Source organism: Pogona vitticeps, chromosome 6, assembly GCF_051106095.1.
Source record: "Pogona vitticeps strain Pit_001003342236 chromosome 6, PviZW2.1, whole genome shotgun sequence".
In the NCBI taxonomy this organism is placed as follows: Eukaryota; Metazoa; Chordata; class Lepidosauria; order Squamata; family Agamidae; genus Pogona; species Pogona vitticeps.
The window spans coordinates 106,833,105-106,853,703 of NC_135788.1; the positions used below are offsets into that span (position 1 = coordinate 106,833,105).

Sequence of the window (20,599 nt, forward strand, 5' to 3'; positions counted from 1 at the left end):
GATAAAAAGAATAACTCTTTCAAAAAGTAAATTATATCCGCTATGCATGGAAACCATGCCTTTCTCTACAGAGCTGTTTCCCCTGATCAGGGGAAACATCTTGCTGCCCAAGGCAGAACAGCAAATTACACCCTGTACCCACTCAAGGCAGAGTGCATAGGATTCAGCATTGGTGTATGAGGCAGAAAAACCCCTGGCAGTGAATATACAGTACTGTAATAATGAAATTATTTATTTTTTTAAAATTAAATAATTTTAAATAAAATTATATATTTAAACCTCGACAGCATCTTAAAAAGCAGAGACATCACCTTGCCAACAAAAGTCCGCATAGTCAAAGCTATGGTTTTTCCTGTAGTGATGTGTGGAAGTGAGAGCTGGACCATAAAGAAAGCAGACCACCAAAGAATTGATGCCTTTGAATTGTGGTGCTGGAGGAGGCTCTTGAGAGTCCCCTGGACTGCAAGAAGAACAAACCTCTCCATTCTAAAGGAAATCAACCCTTTGTGCTCACTGGAAGGACAGACCCTAAAGCTGAGGCTCCAATACTTTGGCCATCTCATGAGAAGAGAAGACTCCCTGGAAAAGCCCTTGATGTTGGGAAAGTGTGAAGGCAAGAGGAGAAGGGGACGACAGAGGATGAGATGGTTGGACAGTGTCATCAAAGCTACCAACATAAATTTGTCCCAACTCCAGGAGGCAGTGGAAGACAGGAGGGCCTGGCGTGCTCTGGTCCATGGGGTCACGAAGAGTCGGACATGACTAAACGACTAAACAACAACAATAACAATAATAAAAAAAACAGGTAACAATGTGTTGCCCTTTTGTAGCAGCTCAAATCTATTACCTGAAGTAGGTGCTTCACTCTGCCTAAGAGTGGGGCTGGTGTTATCCTGGAGTCTCACAAAGCTGGTGTGATTCTTGCAGTTAAACAAAGAGTTTTGAGATAATTTTCATGATGATCAAGTGAAACCTATTGTTCTACGAGAAACAGCAACAGAATCTTATGGCACCTTTAAAATGTATCAAATTTTATGTGGGATGAGGTGCCACAAGCTCTTTGTTCTTGTTGCAACAGCCTAACACAGCTATCTCCTTGGAAAAAAGAATTGTTATATAGGTTTCATGTTGTTTCTTTATGGCAAGACCTTCCATTTCTTCCTTTTTCTGTGTTGTCATCGGTTCTCTGTCCAGTCCATCTCTTGAGTCTAACAGTAGTTAGATATAAAGGGGGATAATAAAAACTTCTTTAAATATGTTAGAAGCAGGAAAACTGCCAGAGAAGTGGCTGGCCCTCTGGATGGTGAGTGAGGAAAAGGGGGACTTGCAGATTGCAGAGAAATTAAATGAATTCTTCCCATCTGTCTTCACAACAGAAGACCTTGGGCAGATTCTCCTGCCTGAACTGCCCCTCCTGACTAATGAATTAAATTAGATACAGGTTAAAAGAGAAGATGTTTTAGATCTAATTGATAAATTGAAGATCAATAAGTCACCAGGCCCAGATGGCATCCACTCAAGGGTTATTAAGGAACTGAGGAATGAAGTTGCTGATCTTTTAACTAAAATATGCAACAAGTCCCTTAAAACAGCCACAGTGCCAGAGGACTGGAGGATACCACATGTCACACCAATACAGTATTTAAAAAGGGAAGGAAGGGGGACCCGGGAAATTACAGGCCGGTTAGCCTAACGTTTGTTCCAGGGACGATGGTGGAAAGCCTCATCCAAGATAAAATCTTAAAACACATAGAAGAACAAGCCTTGCTGAGGGAGAATTAGCATGGCTTCTGTAAGGGTAAGTCTAGCCTCACAAACCTTTTAGAATTCTTTGAAAAGGTCAGTCAACAGGAATGTGGATGTGGGCGAACCTGTGGATATTGTCTATTTAGATTTTCAGAAGGCGTTTGACGTGGTCCCTCACCAAAGGCTGCTGAGAAAACTCCACAGTCAGGGGATAAGAGGGCAGGTCCTCTTATGGGTTGAAAATTGGTTGAGAACAAGGAAACAGAGAGTAGGTGTCAATGGACAATTTTCACAATGGAGAGAGGTGAAGAGCGGTGTGCCCCAGGGATTTGTCTTGGAACTGGTGCTTTTCAACCTGTTCATCATCAATGACCTGGAGACAGGGATAAGCAGTGAGGTGGCCAAGTTTGCAGATGACACGAGACTTTTCTGAGTGGTGAAGACCAGAAGGGATTGTGAAGAGCTCCAGAAGGATCTCTCCAAACTGGGAAAATGGGAGGCAAAATGGCAAATGTGTTTCAATATAAGAAAACATAAAGTAACACACATTGGGGCAAAAATGAACATTATGTTGTTATGTAGTTTCAAGTTCGCTGCCCAGCTCAATTCATCTGTTTGGTCAAAATGAAGTCTACATCTAGGAGAGTGTTCTTAATTAATGAGCACAAGTAATCAGCTGGAGGAATATTCTTAATTAATAAGCCTACATGGGATGTGCTTGTCTGTTTCACAGTTTGGGATAACAATTTTTACTACAGCCCCTAGAAAGATCCACCTGACATGGCCTTGTAGTCCAAAAAAAAGTTACTTTTCCAAGCTCTGATTCTGCTCTCTTTCTCACTTTTTATTGCAGTGCAAAGCCAGCCCCTGTATCCGTGTCAGGACAGCGGGTCCGTGCTGTGTATGACTACACCGGTCAAGAGGCAGATGAACTAAGCTTCAAGGCAGGTGTGTGTTATCTTCAGGAACCCTCTGCCTCATGTCATCCCTCTGAGAGCAGAATTATCTCTTGTACCAGGAGAAAGTGGATAAGAACCCAGTCCAAATTTTGCATGTGGCACTACTAAACTGGTTCTCTTCCTTCCCCTTTTTCTCTTCCTGCCTGTTTATTGTTTACAGTCCCCACTTCTGTGGGCAGTGAAAGGGACTTGGAGCAACACTTGCTTATTATTTTATTATTATTATTATTATTTTTATTATTATTTTTATTATTATTATTATTATTATTATTATTATTATTATTATTATTATTATTATTATTATTATTATTATTATTATTTTTATTTTTATTTTTATTATTTTTATTATTTTTATTATTTTTATTATTTTTATTTTATTTTATTTTATTTTATTTTATTTTATTTATATCCCGCCTATCTAGCCAACTCAGGACCACTCTAGGCGGCTAACAATCATCAAATAATAAAAATATACATATATAAAACAGCATAAATAATAAAAACTTTACCAAAAAAATGAAGAACATTTTACCCTCCAAATGTTCTGAGCAGAAACGCCCATAATCCCTTGCTTTTTGTTTTGCTTGGAAGTTTTAGGCAAAAAGTACTGGAAGGCCAGAGGTTCTGCTGAAGAACACAATTAAGAGTAATTTTATTTACAAGTGTACAAGTACATGAAGATGATTTCTACGTTACAACAGATTTCTCATCCCACATCATGAACTTAACTCTCCATTCATTTTCTTTCTGCCTCTGTCCATGTTTTCCAAAATCACTGAAAATCAAATGTTGTTGCTATGCGCGCGTGTGCACACCCCTCTCTCTTACATCAGCTCCTCCCTTTGACACAGTCTGTTCATCTCCTGCTCCGTCTTTTCCAACTGCTCATATGGCCAACATTCAACAGATCTTTCCAAATACCTCCCAGCCAGTAGTTCCAATTAGGAAAACCAAGCATCCTGTGGCCATTACCAAGCAACCGCCCTAACAAGAGAATAGCTGACCAGCAATCATAGCATTATGGTTATGATACTACTTAACACCCATATGAACATTAAGTTAAGCTACCTGCTCTTGGCCTTAGGTAAGAGTATTTAAACAGGTGGGCATCAGTGACTTGTTTTCACCAGTGACCCAATACTTACTTCTTTGAGAGCTACATTTGGCTCTCTCCCTCTTTTCTTTTAGACAGGATTGGGCACTCTTTGGCCCTCCAGATGTTTGCCATGTTACTTCTATTAGTTCTATCTAGCCTGGTCAATAGTAAAAGGATTGTGGGAATATCTGGAGGGCCAAATATTCTCCAGTCCTGCTGTAGCCTGTCTCTAGAGACTATCTTGTCTCTGTCTGCTTTTACAGTATTTTAAAATGAATAGATAAGTTTTGTTTTATTGCTGTCTCTAATTGTTTTAGAACTCGTCATGAGACAGCTGGCCTCAAATGTTGCATATTGCTTTCCTGGCTTGCTTGTTGTTAATTAATATAAAAAAATTACAGTGGTGCCTCGCATTAAGATGTTAATTCATTCCAGCGAAATCGCTGTAGAACGAAAACATCGTAAAGCGATTTTAAAAAGCCCATAGAAACGCATAAAAAAACCGATTAATGCATTCCTATGGGCTTGAAACTCACCATCCAGCGGAGATCCTCCATAGCGTGGCCATTTTCGCTGCCCGTGCAGTGAGGAATCCATCCCAGAAAACAGTGGGCGGCCATTTTTTTACCCGGCGGCCATTTTGAAACCGCCGATCAGCTGTGCAAAAATCTTCATTTTGCGATAATTGGTTAGCGAAGCAAGTAACCGATCATCACAAAGCGAAAAAAACCCATAGAAAACATTGTTTTGCGATCGCTTTTGCAATTGCAAAAACGTCATTATGCAATTTCTTTGTTAAACGAAGCGCTCGTCTTGCGAGGCACCACTGTAATGTTGTTTTGAAATGGCTTTATTGTAGTTGTAGTACTGTCTGTAAATGAATAAGTAAAACCGCTTTATCCATCTTGGAAAATGGCAGCCTAAATGTCTTTCAAAATAAAAAAACAACAACAAGCAAACCATCATCTGCTGCCCGTAATGTTTGCCCAATATTAACCATCGTCTTGACACTGCTTGAGTTTAGAGTTTCTCCTCCTCTTCCAGTGTGGGAAGTGTGTGTCTTTATTAATTTATGTCCTCACCATTTTTTCCCTCGTCCCAGGGGAGCTGCTTACCAAGTTGGAAGATGAAGATGAGCAAGGATGGTGCAAGGGGGTGACTGATGGTGGACGTGTGGGGCTCTACCCTGCCAACTATGTGGAGCCTGTACAGGGGTAGCTGGAAGGATTTACATATAAAGGGGGGGGGCAGAGGGGCCCCATATCCATACACCAATGTTAGGACTATTTTTGTTCCATCCTTCAGAGATCACACTGTGCAAACACAGACTGGCGCAAAATTCAGCTTCCTTAGAAACACAGCTATATATGTTTTTTAAAAGGCAAGGCACTTTCTAGGCCATATGGCTGCAAAGTTAACCCTGAAAATATGTGTGGGCGGTGCTAAATAGTCTCAGAAGCCCACAGGTAGATTGGTGGGTAGGGGAGAAATGGATCTTTAGGTGGATGTGGTGTCTGGCTTCTGCATTGGTTCTTCCTCCCACGCACTAGGTACTATATATTAAAAAGTCATGCAAAACATGCCCGCTTTGCATAATTTATCTAGGGAAGGTCAACATTTGGCTTTCTTTCTTGGACAAGGGAGGGGGCAGAATACAGAATACTATAGCTCTGATGACCAGGTGAAAACTTAGAAACAGCCATGGACAAAAAGCTAGTTGAGAAACAGATTCTTCACAAAAGTACAAAACACAAAACACACATTTCTGACCGGACACACACATCCGGTCTAAGTGACACGCCATGTGCCTGCAGCCTCACACACACCCACACAGTTGCAGACACTGCCACTCCTTCTCCTCGTGTTTGCAAGACCCATGCAGATTGATCAAGGTGCCTTTTAAATATCTCATTTATGAGCTGTGGCCTGAAAACACCCTGCTCCCAAAGGTTTGCTAACACCGACTGGAAGCCCTGACAGAGACTCCCGAGAGAAACCGAAAAACAGAACAAGAAAGACATCTCAGTGTTGTGAGGAAGTGTTCTTTAGAGAGCATGAAATGGTTATCAAAATATCACCCACACATGGGTTGCAACGAATGGAGCGAGATAAACATGTTCTGTGCTCTTGCCAATTTAAAATTTCCTGTGTTGGTAACTCTGTAGGGAATGGATTTTTCCTCTAGCCACCAAATGAACTGACATTTTATTTGTCTCCTTACCTCCTTTAGCTTGTCTCCTTAATAATAACAATCATGTGCCATCAAATCAATTCTGACTTATGGCAACCTTTTCCAGGTAGAGAATACTCAGAAGTGGTTTACCATTCCCTTCTTTTGGGGGCCTCCTGGGACTGTACAGCTTTCCCGAGGCTACAGAGGCTGGCTCTACTTACAGGAGTCACAGTGGGGAATTAAACTCCCCAACTTCGGTCTACATAGCCAGTAACCCAAACCACTAGGCTATCCAGTTGGCCCTCATCTCCTTACCTCCCAGGATTCCCGATCCCACATCCCCTCTATAGTTGTTGTGTTTTTGTTGTTGTTTTGTGTGGGGTGGGTGGGGCTTAAACAAGTGACCACTCTGTAAGTAACTGTTCCTGACTCCAGTCAAACAAAGTGTGGAAACAAGCCTAAGAAAAATGTGATGGTAATGACTTTTAAAGAAATATATATGTTTCAAAATAAGGCTTAGAATGTTTAGCTCTTTTGAAGATTTTGGAAAATAATAAACACATAAGCATAGCATCTGGTTTCTGTGTTTTTTTTTCTTTCAAATTCTGGTTTCTGTGTTTCATTTGTTTTGGGGTTTTCCTTGGTTAGGCTTCTAGTCTTTATGGCTGTGAGGTTGAGCATTAACATGTGTAGATCCGGTGATAATAATGGGGCTTTCCAGATAAGTGAAATGTTTAAACGGTAGTTTTACCAATTCTGTATCCCCCCCAATGCGTTTCTATGATTAAGCCAGAATTTGAACCCAACTGTCTCAAATCCTAGTCCAGGGGTGGTGAATCTTTGGCCCTCCAGAGGTTTTGCATTTCAACTCCCACTGTCCTCTATCGTTGGCAATTCTGGCCGACAATTTCATTTATTGAAAGCCCTATAAAGGTCATTATAAGTCTGTTCTGACTAGAGAACACATGACAGTGTTTTATACAGTCAAAGTCTGTGAGTCAGATTGTTTGCAACATCTTATTGCCCTTTCCCCCTATGCATCCATTCTTATTTGGATTGGTAAGAAAACAGCCTTTAGCTCAAGTAGCAGAATCGCATCTAAGCCAAATCTGGAAAGTCTGATCACTAATGATGCAGATTCAGAATCAAAGCTTGGAGGGAGGGGGAAAATTGGGAACCTCAAAACCAAGAATTCATAGCCAGCTGAGGACACTGCCTTATATTGAGTCAGACTCTTGGCCTCTCCAGTACTGTTGACATGGACAGGAAACAACCCTACAACATACAAGGCAGGATTTTCTTCTAACTGGACCAGGGAATGATTAAACCTGGGCCTCCTGCCTCCAGAGCATGTTCTCTGTCACATCATTTGCAAGCAAGAGACCCCCTTCTGTAATACATTATCCGATATTCTCTGGTGGCTTCCAAATCAAGTGCTACCCAGGTTTATCTCTGTGTTCAGGGTGGTATAGTAGTTGGGCATTCTGGTAGTAGTTGTCGGAAAAATGGCTAAACGGTTTGGGCCTTGGGTACCTGACCGCCTCCTTCCATATGAACCTACCCAGCAGTTAAGATCTAGCCAGGGAGCCCTTTTGAAAGAGCTGTCCCTCAAAGAGGGAAGAGGGATGGCTTATAGACAAAGGGCCTTTTTGGCAGCTGCCCCCAGACTATGGAACGCCATCCCGAGTCAGATTTGTCTAGTGCCGACGTTGATGATGTTTTGGTGCCAGGTCAAAACCTTCTTGTTCCAGATAACTGAAATAATATCAGTTGTGGGTACTGATGGCAATTTTTAGAGCACTGTATTTTTAATTGTATTTTAATTGTTTTTTCTTTTTACTGCATTTAAATTGTTGTAAGCGGCCCAGAGACCTTTGGGTAGTGTGGGTGGCTAATTAATTAACATTAATTAACATTAATTAATTAACATTAATTAATTAATTAATAATAATAATAATAATAATAATAATAATAATAATAATAATAATAATAATAATAATAATAATAATAATAATAATAATAATAATAATAATAATAATAATAATAATATAACCTTTCCAAGTTCTGATTTTCAGATCCCATTTCAATGTTGCCCACATCAGTGCAGATGATCAAACATCTGACTGAGATTTGAAAGCATCTTGGTCAAAACGAACCATAACATGCTAGAGTTTTTCAGCTAGGGAGCATCCAGGCCAGTTACTGGTGCAAGGAATCAACACAGATGTTCTATACTCTGAGAAGAATTCTACTCATTGTAAAGTATGAGAGAAACCCAAATTGAAAAACCAACCCCTGAAGCATTTGCACCCTCAGCAGCTGGTTTTACACCAAAGTTTACTGCTATTTTTATGAGGATGTGTGAACACTTTCAGAGCAGCAGAAGAATCCAGTTATAAAAACCATTCCTGAATTAAGTGAAGGAAATGCTCCCTCTTAAAGTTGAAAGGCAAGCTTTTCAAATTGTTAACATTATTCATCTGGTGTTATCACCAAGCCTCATAGGGCATAAACGAGGCTTAATTTGGTGTAAGAGGAAATGTTTGCCTCAGAGGTAGACATATTCATGATATCAGTCTGTCATTACTCTAGTAAAGAAATATAAATCATTTATGGATTTCTGTACCATGTTTTAGAGACATTACCCTTTATGTGTCAGAAGACTTTTTGCTGTCCTTATTCCCATAATCAGAGACTGAAATAGATTCTGAGTCTCAAACAATAGTACACTAATGTAGAATCAGGGCCTGAGAGGGTAAAAATTTTCATTGTAACATGTGGGTGGGTGGGTGGGGGCATATAGGTGTAGGCATCAGAGACAGAGAGAGGACAGTTCTATCCATTTTACACACGTGGTAAACTGAGGGCTTGCTTACACACCTGTTTTGAAGCAGGCTGGACTAAATAGGGTCACTAGGATGTCTGGTATGCCACCATGGTGTGATCCTCACATTCAAATAACAAACAGTCCTCAAGTGACCGTATTTGGTCTAACTCTATACTAGCTTGCTGTTCATTTGCCAATAGGATGAAGTGACTTAAGAAGAGAGCTACTTCAGTATTGGGAAACTAAAAATATCTTCAGCTCTGTGAGGGGGCCAAGGAATTGAAAAAATGTTTTAAGCGTAATTGGGGAGCACATATGCACTGCATCACTTTAAAAAAAACCCAAAGGGAAAACTTTCTCCCAGAAGCTGAAGGAGACAATAGTGGGCAACAAGGGGATTGATTGATTGATTGATTGATTGATTGATTGATTGATTGATTGATTGATTGATTGATTGATTGATTGATTTTCTATTAAATATCCAGATTGAGACTCAGTGAAGAAAAGCAAATATACCCCACCCCCCATTGCCCACTCCCATCACCTCCAACTTTCAGGAGGAAGTTTTCCATTTGCCTTTTTTTTTAAAGTCATGCAGTGCATATGCATTGCCCTAATACACTTTTTTTAATGGAGCACAGTCAACATCCTGAAATGGTTCTCTTCTTAGACCACTTCATGATATTGTCAATTCAAACAGGAAGACTCGCTTTTGGTTCATTTCCAGAAGTCATACTTACTGGAAATGAACCAAAACAGAGTAATCCTAACTGGACCAAAAAAGTAGAAGCCTCTGACGGGCCAGAAAGGAATGCTGTGAGGAATAGGAATGCTGTGAGGATGGGCCAGTTCCAACCAGGAAAGGTGCCGTCTTATCACCGTCTTTAAAAGCAAACCAGTTGGTCCCTGCATCAGACCAAACAGTTGACTAAATGGCCTTATAGTCACCCCTCAAGAGGCACTTCTCCAGGCAGAGCTACTATGGATCACTTGGTGCATGAGGCAGAAAATCCAAATAGCATCCCACTCGTATCATGATAAAACAAAATAAGAACTCACTTATTTTGTGCTCTCCTTTAATAGCACCTAGCACCCCAAGGTCTGTCAAATAAGGCAGGCTGCCTCACTCTGGCATGGCAATTCACCTAATTCTGGGCTCTGGGGTCACAGGCCTTCAGCCTTTGCTGGAGAAAATAAGGCATCAAGGAGAGATTTCTGAGACATTGGCTGAAAAAACAAGTTCCCTGTCTATAGTGGACAGCGCAGTTTTTTTTAAGGCTATCAATTCAGCCATTGAAAAAGCTGGCAATTCTGAGTCAGTCCTGGTGTGTTCTACTTTCTGATCTGTCTAGCAAGCTGTCACAGCAGAGTCCTGTTAGAAGGTAGGGATGAATGATGGCCCTTTTGTCCAAAGCTAATCAATAGTGATTTTACCAACAGCATAATCATTATTGATTATGATCTTTCAAAGAGCATACTTAGAATGAGGCTGGATGCTTGCCCATCCCACCCTCTTCAAACATGTGGTCCCCTTTCTTTCTTAGCTGTGATATAATGAGAAGGAAAGGATTTTTTTTAAAAAAAGGGGGGGGAGGAATTTTGGAGATCCACTTTACTGACTCATATAAAATATTGGGCTGAAGAGTTAATGACTTTTGGGCAGATGCTACCACACCCAATATTATCCTACCCATTTGGCAACTTTAATATCAAGTTGCCATCAAGTCAAATCTGACTTGCAGCAACCCCTTCCAGGGTTTTCTAAGTATAGACTCTAGAGTACTCAAGAAGTTTATTCTCGAAGGCTTTCATGGCCGGGATCTGGCTGGAGCACAGAGTGCTGTCCTCTGAAGATGCCGGCCACAGAGACTGGCAAAACGTTAGGAAGAACAACCTTCAGAACATGGCCAAAAAGCCCAAAAAACCCACAACAGCCACTATTCAAGAAGTTGTTTACCTTTCCCTTCTTCAGGAGTCACTCTGAGACCATATAGCTTACCCAAGGCCACCTAAGCTAGCTGTTTTTGTGGGAGGCACAGTGGGGAAATCAAACTGCCAACCTCTGGCTACGCAGCCATGCGCTCGATCTCATTGAGCTATCCAGACAGATTTGACAATTTTGGGCTGAGCAGTTTTATTCCTCAACCACAGAATAGTGTGGTCCATGCAAAGTTGTTCTCCTTGAACCTCAGCTGACCATCAATGTTATCTTCTAGTGAGCATTAGTTCCCACACTGGAAGAGGAACAGATGCCCTGGGAAGACGTGAAGAAATTCCCACCAGGGTGTGTGTGAATCTTTTATAATGGGTTCCTAATGAGAGGATTATTTTTCACAATTAAAAACATTTTAAATCATTTTGACCACATTTTAAAATATCAGTTACCACAAGGAAAGCTACAGGAATTAATTTAAAATTCCTTTTTTTTAACTAAGGTTTTGTACTTATTTTTAATTTTTAATTAAAAGTGGATGATGGTAAATGATGGATGATGGTATAGAAGATGTGAGGGTGTCTCAAACTCTAAAATGGGATACGATACTGAAGAGTCCGGGAACTGTTGTTCTAGATCACTCAGGTCGGTACTGACTCCCACACACAGTCTGTCAGGTCCTAAGGCCTGGAAATCCATCATTTCTCATGTGAATAGAATGACTATGGCCCTCAAAAAGGTTGAACCTTTTCCTTACATGTTTTTAGCCAATCAGAACAGGAACCCCAATAATTGCAGGGAACGGGGTGGTGAGCTTCAGTAGCTCTAACCAATCCAGATCTACAACCCACATTCCAGGGGTGAATGGGCGTGACACTTTACTGCTACCCAACCAGTCTAGATATACATCTTGTCCACCCCCAAAACAAGCAATTTGGGTGCAGCCAGTACAGACGGAAGGAGACAGAGCTGGAGGTTGCCAAAGGACAGAACAAAGATGGGAAGCCGCATCTGGGTCATCGTGTTGCTGCTGGCAATTGGGGTTCAAGGACTGATCCGGTGAGACAATGCAAATTGTTTATTACATTCCCTGCTGAAGCTAAAGGAGTGTTTAGTCACAAGGTCTCCTCCAGAGCTCGGAAAAGTAACCATACAAAGTCCTCCAGCCAGTGTGCCTTTAGCTATGCTAGCTAGAGAATTCTGAGAGTACCAAAGAAGTAACTTTCCTAAACCCTGGTTTCTTATATGGTGTTGGAATTCTGTGAGAGTCTAGCAGCTTCTGCACACTGAGTGATCCATTGTAGACCTGGAGTGGGAGAAGGACAAGTTAATTTCAGGCATATGATACTATGCCACACAGAGTGTTTCCTGAAAGAGGTTGGCCAATTAAGTAGACAAGAGAAGATGGAAAGTGAGATGATTGAACATGTCTTAGATTGTGGGAAAAGATATGATACTAGAATCTGTGGGAAGGAAGGGATCACCCGACTAGTACATTTTCCACGAACCTAATGTCCTCCAGATGTTGATTACAACCCCCATCATCCCTATTGAGGGTGATGGGAGAGTAAAGAGTTTGGACAGGCTAGCTTTGTAGGTTAAAACAAAGGGAACAATGGAGGAGAGAAAGGTGTGATTGTCACAGAAGGAAGAAATTTAGAATGGAAGCATTGCAGATTATTTTATTTGCTGGAGAAAGTTTAGGAGGATGAGTGGTATGTGTAAACAAAGATGTGTTGACAGTCAGGTTGTCAACTCCCCCCCCCCCTCTTTTGGAGGTACTGTAGATTTTACTGCTGTATAATAGGTAAAAATTCAACAGATTAAGCTTCCTGCAGTGCCCGGGTTTAATGGTTGGCAAAGCTTCTGCCTGCTCAGATTTGTACTTGCTAAGCAGTGTGTCTGAAAACACAAAACTGTGTTGAGAAAATAGGTCACTCTTTGAGATGCCCAGAGAACGTTTCAGTCAGTCAAAATCTGGGATCTGGAGCAGCTGATTGTGGAGGGAAGGTTTAGAAATTTGATTCCCCACTGAGCCTTTTAGGAGAAGAACCAGCCTTTGTAGCCTTGGGCAAGCTACACCGTCTCAGAGCACCCCTGCCTGAAGAAAGGAATTATAAAACACTGCTTAGTGCTCAGTACCTAGGAAACTTTGCAAATGGTGGCTATAAGCCAGAATTGACTTAATAAGAATAATAATTTCTTATTATTAAAAAAGAATTTGATTAGAGTAGGTATGGGACATTTCATACTTTCTGAGAAAGAGGTGGTGATAATATGAGAATAGAGACAATACCCAAAGGGAGAGACAGGGTGAGTTCAGGCTGCATCTATGGAGGGTAGGTGATAGCGAAGACCCACATGGCAACATACTGTATTTTTTTTAAATGGAAATCTTCAGGGTTGGTCCTACCACGGAGGCAAGCCAAGCAGCTAAGTCAGGTAGCAGATGCTGTGGGTTAGCATTCTGTAAGCTAGCCTGCTCCTCCGAGGGGTTGCAGATGATACCATTCAGTCACCAAAGGCCATTTTGCCTGCTAGTATAGTCAGCTCTTTTGTACAGGAGATCTAGTGTGTGTTTATCTGCAAACGCCATCTTGCCTTTTGCATTGGTCAGTGAAGTCTCGAATCCCACCGCTGCAACTTCTCCACTAAAATGATGGATTCTGTTTACTGGGAGCAACACTATAACTAGAAATTTAGGTGCCCGGGACCTCAGTGCCCTATTGGTTGAGCTTGGGTCACATAAGATCGGTAATACAGTACTCGGGGATAGGAGAGAGGAATGGAGAGCAAGGCCTGGGTCTCTCAGCCCACAACACCTGTATTTGTTCCACATTGAAGGTGCAACTAGAAGGTCCAATTATCCTGGCCTTGATCACTCTAGAGATTGTGCTAAACAGGGTTGCTTTGAGGTTATTTATGTCATTTGGCCCCTTCACGGATTGCTGCTTTGTTGTGGTGAAGGGGCTTGAGTAATTCAGAGAAGCTGTAGGCTATGCCATGCAGAGCCACCCAAGATGGACAGGTCCTAATGGAGAGTTCTGACTAAACACGATCCACCTGGAGCAGGAACTGGCAAGCCACTCCAGTATCTTTGCCAAGAAAACTCAATGAACAGAAACAAAAGGCTAAAAGATATGACGCTGGAAGATGAATCCCTCAGGTCGGAAGGCATCCAGCATGCTACTGAGGAAGAGCAGAGGACCAGTACAAGAAGCTCCAGAGCTAATGAAGTGGTTGGGCCGAAGCCGAAAGGATGCTCAGCTGCGGACGCGCCTGGAAGTGAAAGGAAAGTCTGATGCTGCAAAGAAAAATACTGCATAGGAAGCTGGAATGTAAGATCTATGGACCTTGGTAAGCTGGATGTGGTCAAACAGGGGATGGCAAGAATAAATATTGACATCCTGGGCGTGTGAACTAAAATGGATGGGAATGGGGGAATTCAATTCAGATGATTATCATATCTACTATTGTGGGCAAGGTACCTCACAGAAGCAGAATACATGAAGAAGAGGTGGCAAGAATACACAGAGGAATTATACCAGAAAGATCTGGATCTCACAGACAACCCAGATAGTGTGGTTGCTGACCTTGAGCCAGACATCCTGGAGAGTGAAGTCCAGTGGGCCTTAGAAAGCATGGCTAACAACAAGGCCAGTGGAGGTGGTGGCATTCCAGTTGAACTGTTTAAAATCTTAAAAGATGACGCTGTTAAGGTGCTACACTCAATATGCCAGCAAGTTTGGAAAACTCAGCAGTGGCCAGAGGATTGGAAAAGATCAGTCTTCATCCCAATCCTAAAGAAGGGCAGTGCCAAAGAATACTCCAACTACCGTACAATTGCACTCATTTGACATGCTAGCAAGGTTATGCTCAAAATCCTCCAAGGTAGGCTTCAGCAGTATGTGGACCGAGAACTCCCAGAAGTGCAAGCTGGATTTTGAAGGGGCAGAGGAACTAGAGACCAAATTGCTAATATGTGCTGGATTATGGAGAAAGCCAGAGAGTTCCAGAAAAACATCTACTTCTGCTTCATTGACTACGCAAAAGCCTTTGACTGTGTGGACCACAACAAACTATGGCAAATCCTTAAAGAAATGGGAGTGCCTGACCACCTTATCTGTCACCTGAGAAATCTATATGTGGGACAGGAAGCAACAGTTAGAACTGGATATGGAACAACGGGTTGGTTCAAAGTTGGGAAAGGAGTACGACAAGGCTGTATCTTGTCTCCCTGCTTATTTAACTTATATGCAGAATACATCATGCGAAAGGCAGGACTGGAGGAATCCCAAGCCAGAATTAAGATTGCCGGAAGAATTATCAACAACTTCAGATATGCAGATGATACCACTCTGATGGCAGAAAGTGAGGAGGCATTAAAGAACCTTTTAGTGAGGGTGAAAGAGGAGAGCGCCAAAAATGGTCTGAAACTCAACATTTAAAAAAACACTAAGATCATGGCCACTGGTCCCATCACCTCCTGGCAAATAGAAGCGGAAGATATGGAGGCAGTGACAGGTTTTACTTTCTTGAGTTCCATGATCACTGCAGATGGTGACAGCAGCCATGAAATTAAAAGATGTCTGCTTCTTGGGAGGAAAGCTTTGAGAAACCTAGACAGCATCTTAAAAAGCAGAGACATCACCTTGCCGACAAAGGTGTGCATAGTCAAAGCGATGGCTTTTCCTGTAGTGATGTATGGAAGTGAGAGCTGGACCATAAAGAAGGCTGACTGCCGAAGAATTGATGCTTCAGAATTGTGGTGCTGGAGGAGGCTCTTGAGAGTCCCCTGGACTGCAAAGAGAACAAACCTATGCATTTTGAAGGAAATCAACCCTGAGTGCTCACTGGAAGGACAGAGCCTGAAATCAAGGCTTCAATACTTTGGCCATCTCATGAGAAGAGAAAACTCCCTGGAAAAGACTCTGATGTTGGGAAAGTGTGAAGGCAAAAGGAGAAGGGGTTGACAGAGATGGTTGGACAGTGTCACCGAAGCTACCAACATGAATTTGGCCAAACTCCGGGAGGCAGTGGAAGACAGGATGGCAAGGCCTGCTCTGGTCCATGGGGTCATTAAGAGTCAGACACGAATTAATGACTAAACAACAAGAAACAACAATGTCATTTGGGGGCATCCATGTGTAAGGACCGACCACATCACACTTCAGACACCCCTGTTTAGCATGATCTAGATTGGCCTCCTTTCCCATTAATGGGAGAGAGAGAAAACACAAAAATCTCCCTTCTGTGTCCTCCTTCATGCTTTGACTAACCCACTAAACAGAAACGGGAAGCTTCCTTTCTGCTTCCTGAGGAAGGGAAGGGAGAGGAAGCTTTCTGTTTCTTTTTAATTGTTGCTAACTGACACAGCACATGAGCAATGCTTGGAAAAGTCTTACTGCATTAGCAACATTTTTTTTTTAAAAAATGGAAAACTCTCTTCCCCTCCCCCTCCACAGACTAGTGGGAAAGAAGCTTTCCATTTCTCAAGATTGTTAAGCAATTTCCGCGATTGGACAGCCAAGCATCTGCTTTGGTTTGATCTCAGCAATCACACATGCTGGAGCTGAATCAAAGCAGTACCTTATGACACTAGTCCCCCCCCCCCCCCCAAATGTAAGTAGACATTGGTCAAGGGGCTGGCTGATTTGTGATGACACATATGTCATGTGGTCATTGGAAAAAGGAGTGAACCAACCTGTCTCCAGCCCAGACCAAACAGCAGGACAATTTCAGGACAAAAATGGGTCTTCTGTTCTTTATACCCTAAATTTCTGAGTTCTGTCAAGGAGCAGAGCAGATCTGAGACAATTTTGTTCCAGGGCTCCTAACTTCTCTGGGAGAGCCACATGGGATTAAGTTGCATTTTAAGGTTTCCAGCTGGCAAGAAAATTGATGCCCTGTTTTGCTTCTGTCCCAGTTTTAACTCTGGTGGATGTGCAGAAATCAACAACTGATGTGCTTCATAGAACCAGGCAGAATACAATATAACCATTCATCAATGAAACATACTGTATTTTGTGTGTCTATGTGAAAGCACCAATAGATTCTTTCCAAAGCGGACCAATTTGTTTAATTTTCTCCCCCCGCATATCCCTTCTTCATAGGATGCATCTTAATTGGGTCCAGTGCTAAGTGCTGCAGATCAATCTGCTGGACAGTTACAGGGGATGAGTCAAGAGTGGTCCAAAATCTTTCGTAATGATGCTAGATTCTTTGGGAGGGAGTGGTGTTTGTTGGGTGACTGCAATACTAGAATGTGAACTGGGAGACCAGGTAGAAGACTGGGTTTTTCCCTGCTATGATGAGCCATTGACTCACAGGAAAAAATCAATTGGAGGCCTCCATGTAGTTAAATTAAGTGAATTAATCAATTGAATTGACACTTTGACTTACTTAATTACATAATGGATTAATATCTGTATGATAAAATACCATAAATAAATGGAATATTGTAGCAAGATAAAGGCAGTGATGCCATCCTAATTGAATTCTAGTTGTTCAGAGTTGGGTGCTGTGACTAATCGGATCCAAATAAGTGCAACATATGTTGGTCAATGCACCCAACACAGATATGCCTTCCATTGAAGAATAACTCAAAGAAGAAGGAAAGCGGAAAGACAGGTGATAATATGGGCATGTGCACAGAGCCCCTTCCAGCAGCACTAGTAGCACTCAACTCACAACTGCAGGGGCATTCCTCATGGAAGAGGAGCTCCTTAGAGATAAGTGAACTGCTGGATAGCTCAGTGGTTTAGGTATCTGATTACAGAGCCAGAGGCTGGGAGCTCGATTCCCCACTGAGCCTCCTTGACAAGTGCTGTACTCAGTTATCGATATGGCCCCTACCAGCTCTGCAGTTCTACAATTATTCATATTATAAATTAAGGGGGGGGGGGTTACATCTGGAAATGTCCTATGGCTACCTGAAATTATGGTGTGCACATCTGGCTGTCAGGATAGAAATTGTCTACTCTTGCTCTGCAGCAGTAGTGGGTAACTTCCGTGGTCTTCCAGATATTCTTGGACTACCACTCCCATCATCCCTCACCATTGGCTATGGTTTTTAAGGCTGGTGGCTACTGCAGTCCTAGAACATTAGAACAAAAATGAGTTTTTGAGAGTTCTAGGAGTGCAGTGTGACATCAAGTTTGTAGTGTTAGCCCTCTGCCAGCAACACACGTTAACAGAGGGCAGGAAGCAACTTGGCACCAATCCTGCATTCGAAAGAAAGAAGTGATAACCAAGTCCTTCCAGGGTTTCCATGTCAGAAACCACTCACTAGCCACCTGGTCAGGTGAATTTTCCGCTCAGTCAGATAAATCCTATGCAAAATCAGATTCATGGTTTTGATTCCTCCCATATTGTTGTGAAAGAGACCTGGCGTTTTGTCTAAGCGGTGCCAGCTCCAGTTTCAACCTTGAGTGACTGACATAGTCATGCCACCCCATGTAAATGCTCTGCAGAGCAGAGCTATGTTGTAGATCTGCAATTATCTCTGCTGCCCAGCCCTGCTGCCTACATCGGAACTGTAGCCAGGTATCAGTGTGATAATTATAGAGTCCTTCTTAATGAATGTTGTATTCCCCCCCCCCCCCTTTGGAGCTTGGAATGTCACATTTTGCAGATACAGTCCCATTATTTCCTCCAGCCGGCATAGACTTCTGGTGAGGAAGTTCTGGGAGGTGGAGTCCAGAGAAGGAAAGTTGGTAAACTCTAGTCTTCTTTGGTTAACTCGTCTTGTGTGGAGGGGTGAGATGTTGGAAAGACTGATTAAAAATACAAAGGGACTTCTGAACAAAGTGAAACCTAAATGCTACACTAGTGTAAGTGACAAATGCTAGCACACAAGTTCATCTTCAAAGGATCTAGTAAAACCTCACCCAGAAAAGATCAGCCTATGTTTGCTTGGGAAACATGCCAACTTTAATTAAAAAATGACATAATCCACATATTCTTGCCACTTATTTATTTATTCGATTTTTACCCCGCCCCTCTAGACAACGTCTACTTGTCTACTTCACTCATTACCTCCAAATTTTACCTAAATCAAATTTCTTGCAGCTGTCCAAAACAACAACAACAACAACAACAACAGCAACAACAACAACAACAACAACAAATAGGGTGGACACAAAACTTAAGGAGCTGGCTTGTACTGCCCCACCTAATAAATTGAGCACTGGATAATCCTTTAACACCCACAGACCTCATAGACATCATGCCTATGCATGTGTAACTGATACAGTTTTATATTAAGAACAGGTATGGTGCAGCCTCTGTTACTGCTAAGAGTATTGCACTAAGGCTGGTGAGATCTGAGTTCAAATCCTCATAAATCCACGGATCTTCCGGGGGAAATGCCGAAACTTTATTTCAGCCTGACCTACCTCAACGGTTTGCCATAAGAATGACAGTGAGGAAAAGGACCACGCACCCTACATTGAAGGAAATGTACACTTTGGAGAAAAAGTAGGGCATAAGTTTAACATACAGTACTGTATTAATAAATATAGTCATGCATTCCCCCCATCTGTGTTGATTTTAGAGCTTAGTAATCCTGCTTTTACAGCTCTCAAAATCTTCTCTCTTTAATGGCATGTTGTTAATTGCAATAAGCAAGTGGTCATGTAGGCTGGGGAATTCTGGGAGATTCAATCCTTCCCCCACAAACAAACAAACAAACAAACAAACAAACAAACAAACAAACAAACAAACAAACAAACAAACAAACATACATACATACATACATACATACATACATACATACATACATACATACATACAAACACCACTTATCCAAGCTCTGGTTCAATTTCAGAAGGTAAACCTCATTCCATCCGCAGTGAGTTGTCCTCCTAGTAAATTGTCATGCACCTTGGTCAATGATTAGGGAAGGTGACCTTCTATTGCTGTCTTTTTCAAGCCTGCACCAACTTGTCTCTCCACAACAGGATCCCGTTGCAAAAGTACCCATCCGTGCGAAACCGGTTTGGGCGGTCAGGCATTCCCATTGCTGAGATGTTGCGTCGAGGAGGTCTGAGAGCTGGGAAACCCCCAACTACAACATTAGTCACCAAGCAACGGCTCCACAACTATATGGATGTAAGTGTCTCCTTCAAGAGAGTGGGCATAAGCTAAGTCTGATGATTCATGTGTGTGGGCGGGGAAACAGGCTTGTGAGCTATTGCTGATAGCTTGCCAGCTAGATTTTCTAGGTCAGTGGTTCCCAAATTTGGGTCCCCAGATGTTCTTGCTTTAGTCTCCACCACTAGCTGTGTTGGCCAGGATTTCTGGGAATTGTAGTCCAAGAACATCTGGGGGCCCAAGGTTGGGCATCACTGTTCTAGGTCAGGATGGAGAAATTGTGGCCCTCCAGATGTTGAGGAACTTTGACTCCCATGGTCCATCACAACTGTCCAATCTGACTGGGACTAATGGGGTATGGAGTCCAACAGTGACTAGAGAGGGCCACAAGTTTCTCAGCTCAAGTCTAGATCAGCCTTCTCCAACTTGGTGTCCTCCAGAGGTGTGGGTTTACAGTTCCCATATTACCATCATCAATCAAAGTCTAACACATCTGCAGGGCAATGAGAGGGGGGTACCTCTGTGAATCATATGCTATGTGGGATTATAAAATGGAGAAAAGCGTTCAGGGCCGGGGAAGACTCTGAAAGAGCCATTAGCCACAATAGTCAATTAAATCAAATCTCTGTGATCATTGGTAGTATATCTTTGACTGTCAGATATGCCGCAGGGAAATAACAACCAGCTTCATCATATTCCACTTATGCATAACTAGAGAGAAGAGTTGGACACAATAGCACTTTGGGCTAAGCTAACAAAGGTCTTACAGTGT

General features: G+C 42.2%; 2 protein-coding genes across 3 annotated transcripts in view; both read left to right on the top strand.

Moving 5' to 3' along the window:
- LOC110078592 (protein kinase C and casein kinase II substrate protein 3) overlaps positions 1–6,544 on the top strand; it is a 38,319-nt gene extending 31,775 nt beyond the window's left edge. For both annotated transcript variants that reach the window (XM_073004548.2, XM_020792916.3), the window contains 2 exons: positions 2,600–2,694; positions 4,904–6,544. In XM_073004548.2, coding sequence (XP_072860649.2) covers positions 2,600–2,694; positions 4,904–5,019 — 211 coding nt within the window. In that variant the 3' untranslated portion in view covers positions 5,020–6,544. The remainder of the gene's footprint in view (positions 1–2,599; positions 2,695–4,903) is intronic.
- A 5,187-nt stretch (positions 6,545–11,731) lies between these two features.
- The window catches only part of LOC110078570 (cathepsin D-like), a 28,362-nt gene continuing 19,494 nt past the window's right edge, over positions 11,732–20,599 (top strand). The window contains exons 1-2 of the mRNA XM_073004549.2: positions 11,732–11,793; positions 19,695–19,845. Of these exons, the coding sequence (XP_072860650.1) occupies positions 11,732–11,793; positions 19,695–19,845 (213 nt within the window). The remainder of the gene's footprint in view (positions 11,794–19,694; positions 19,846–20,599) is intronic.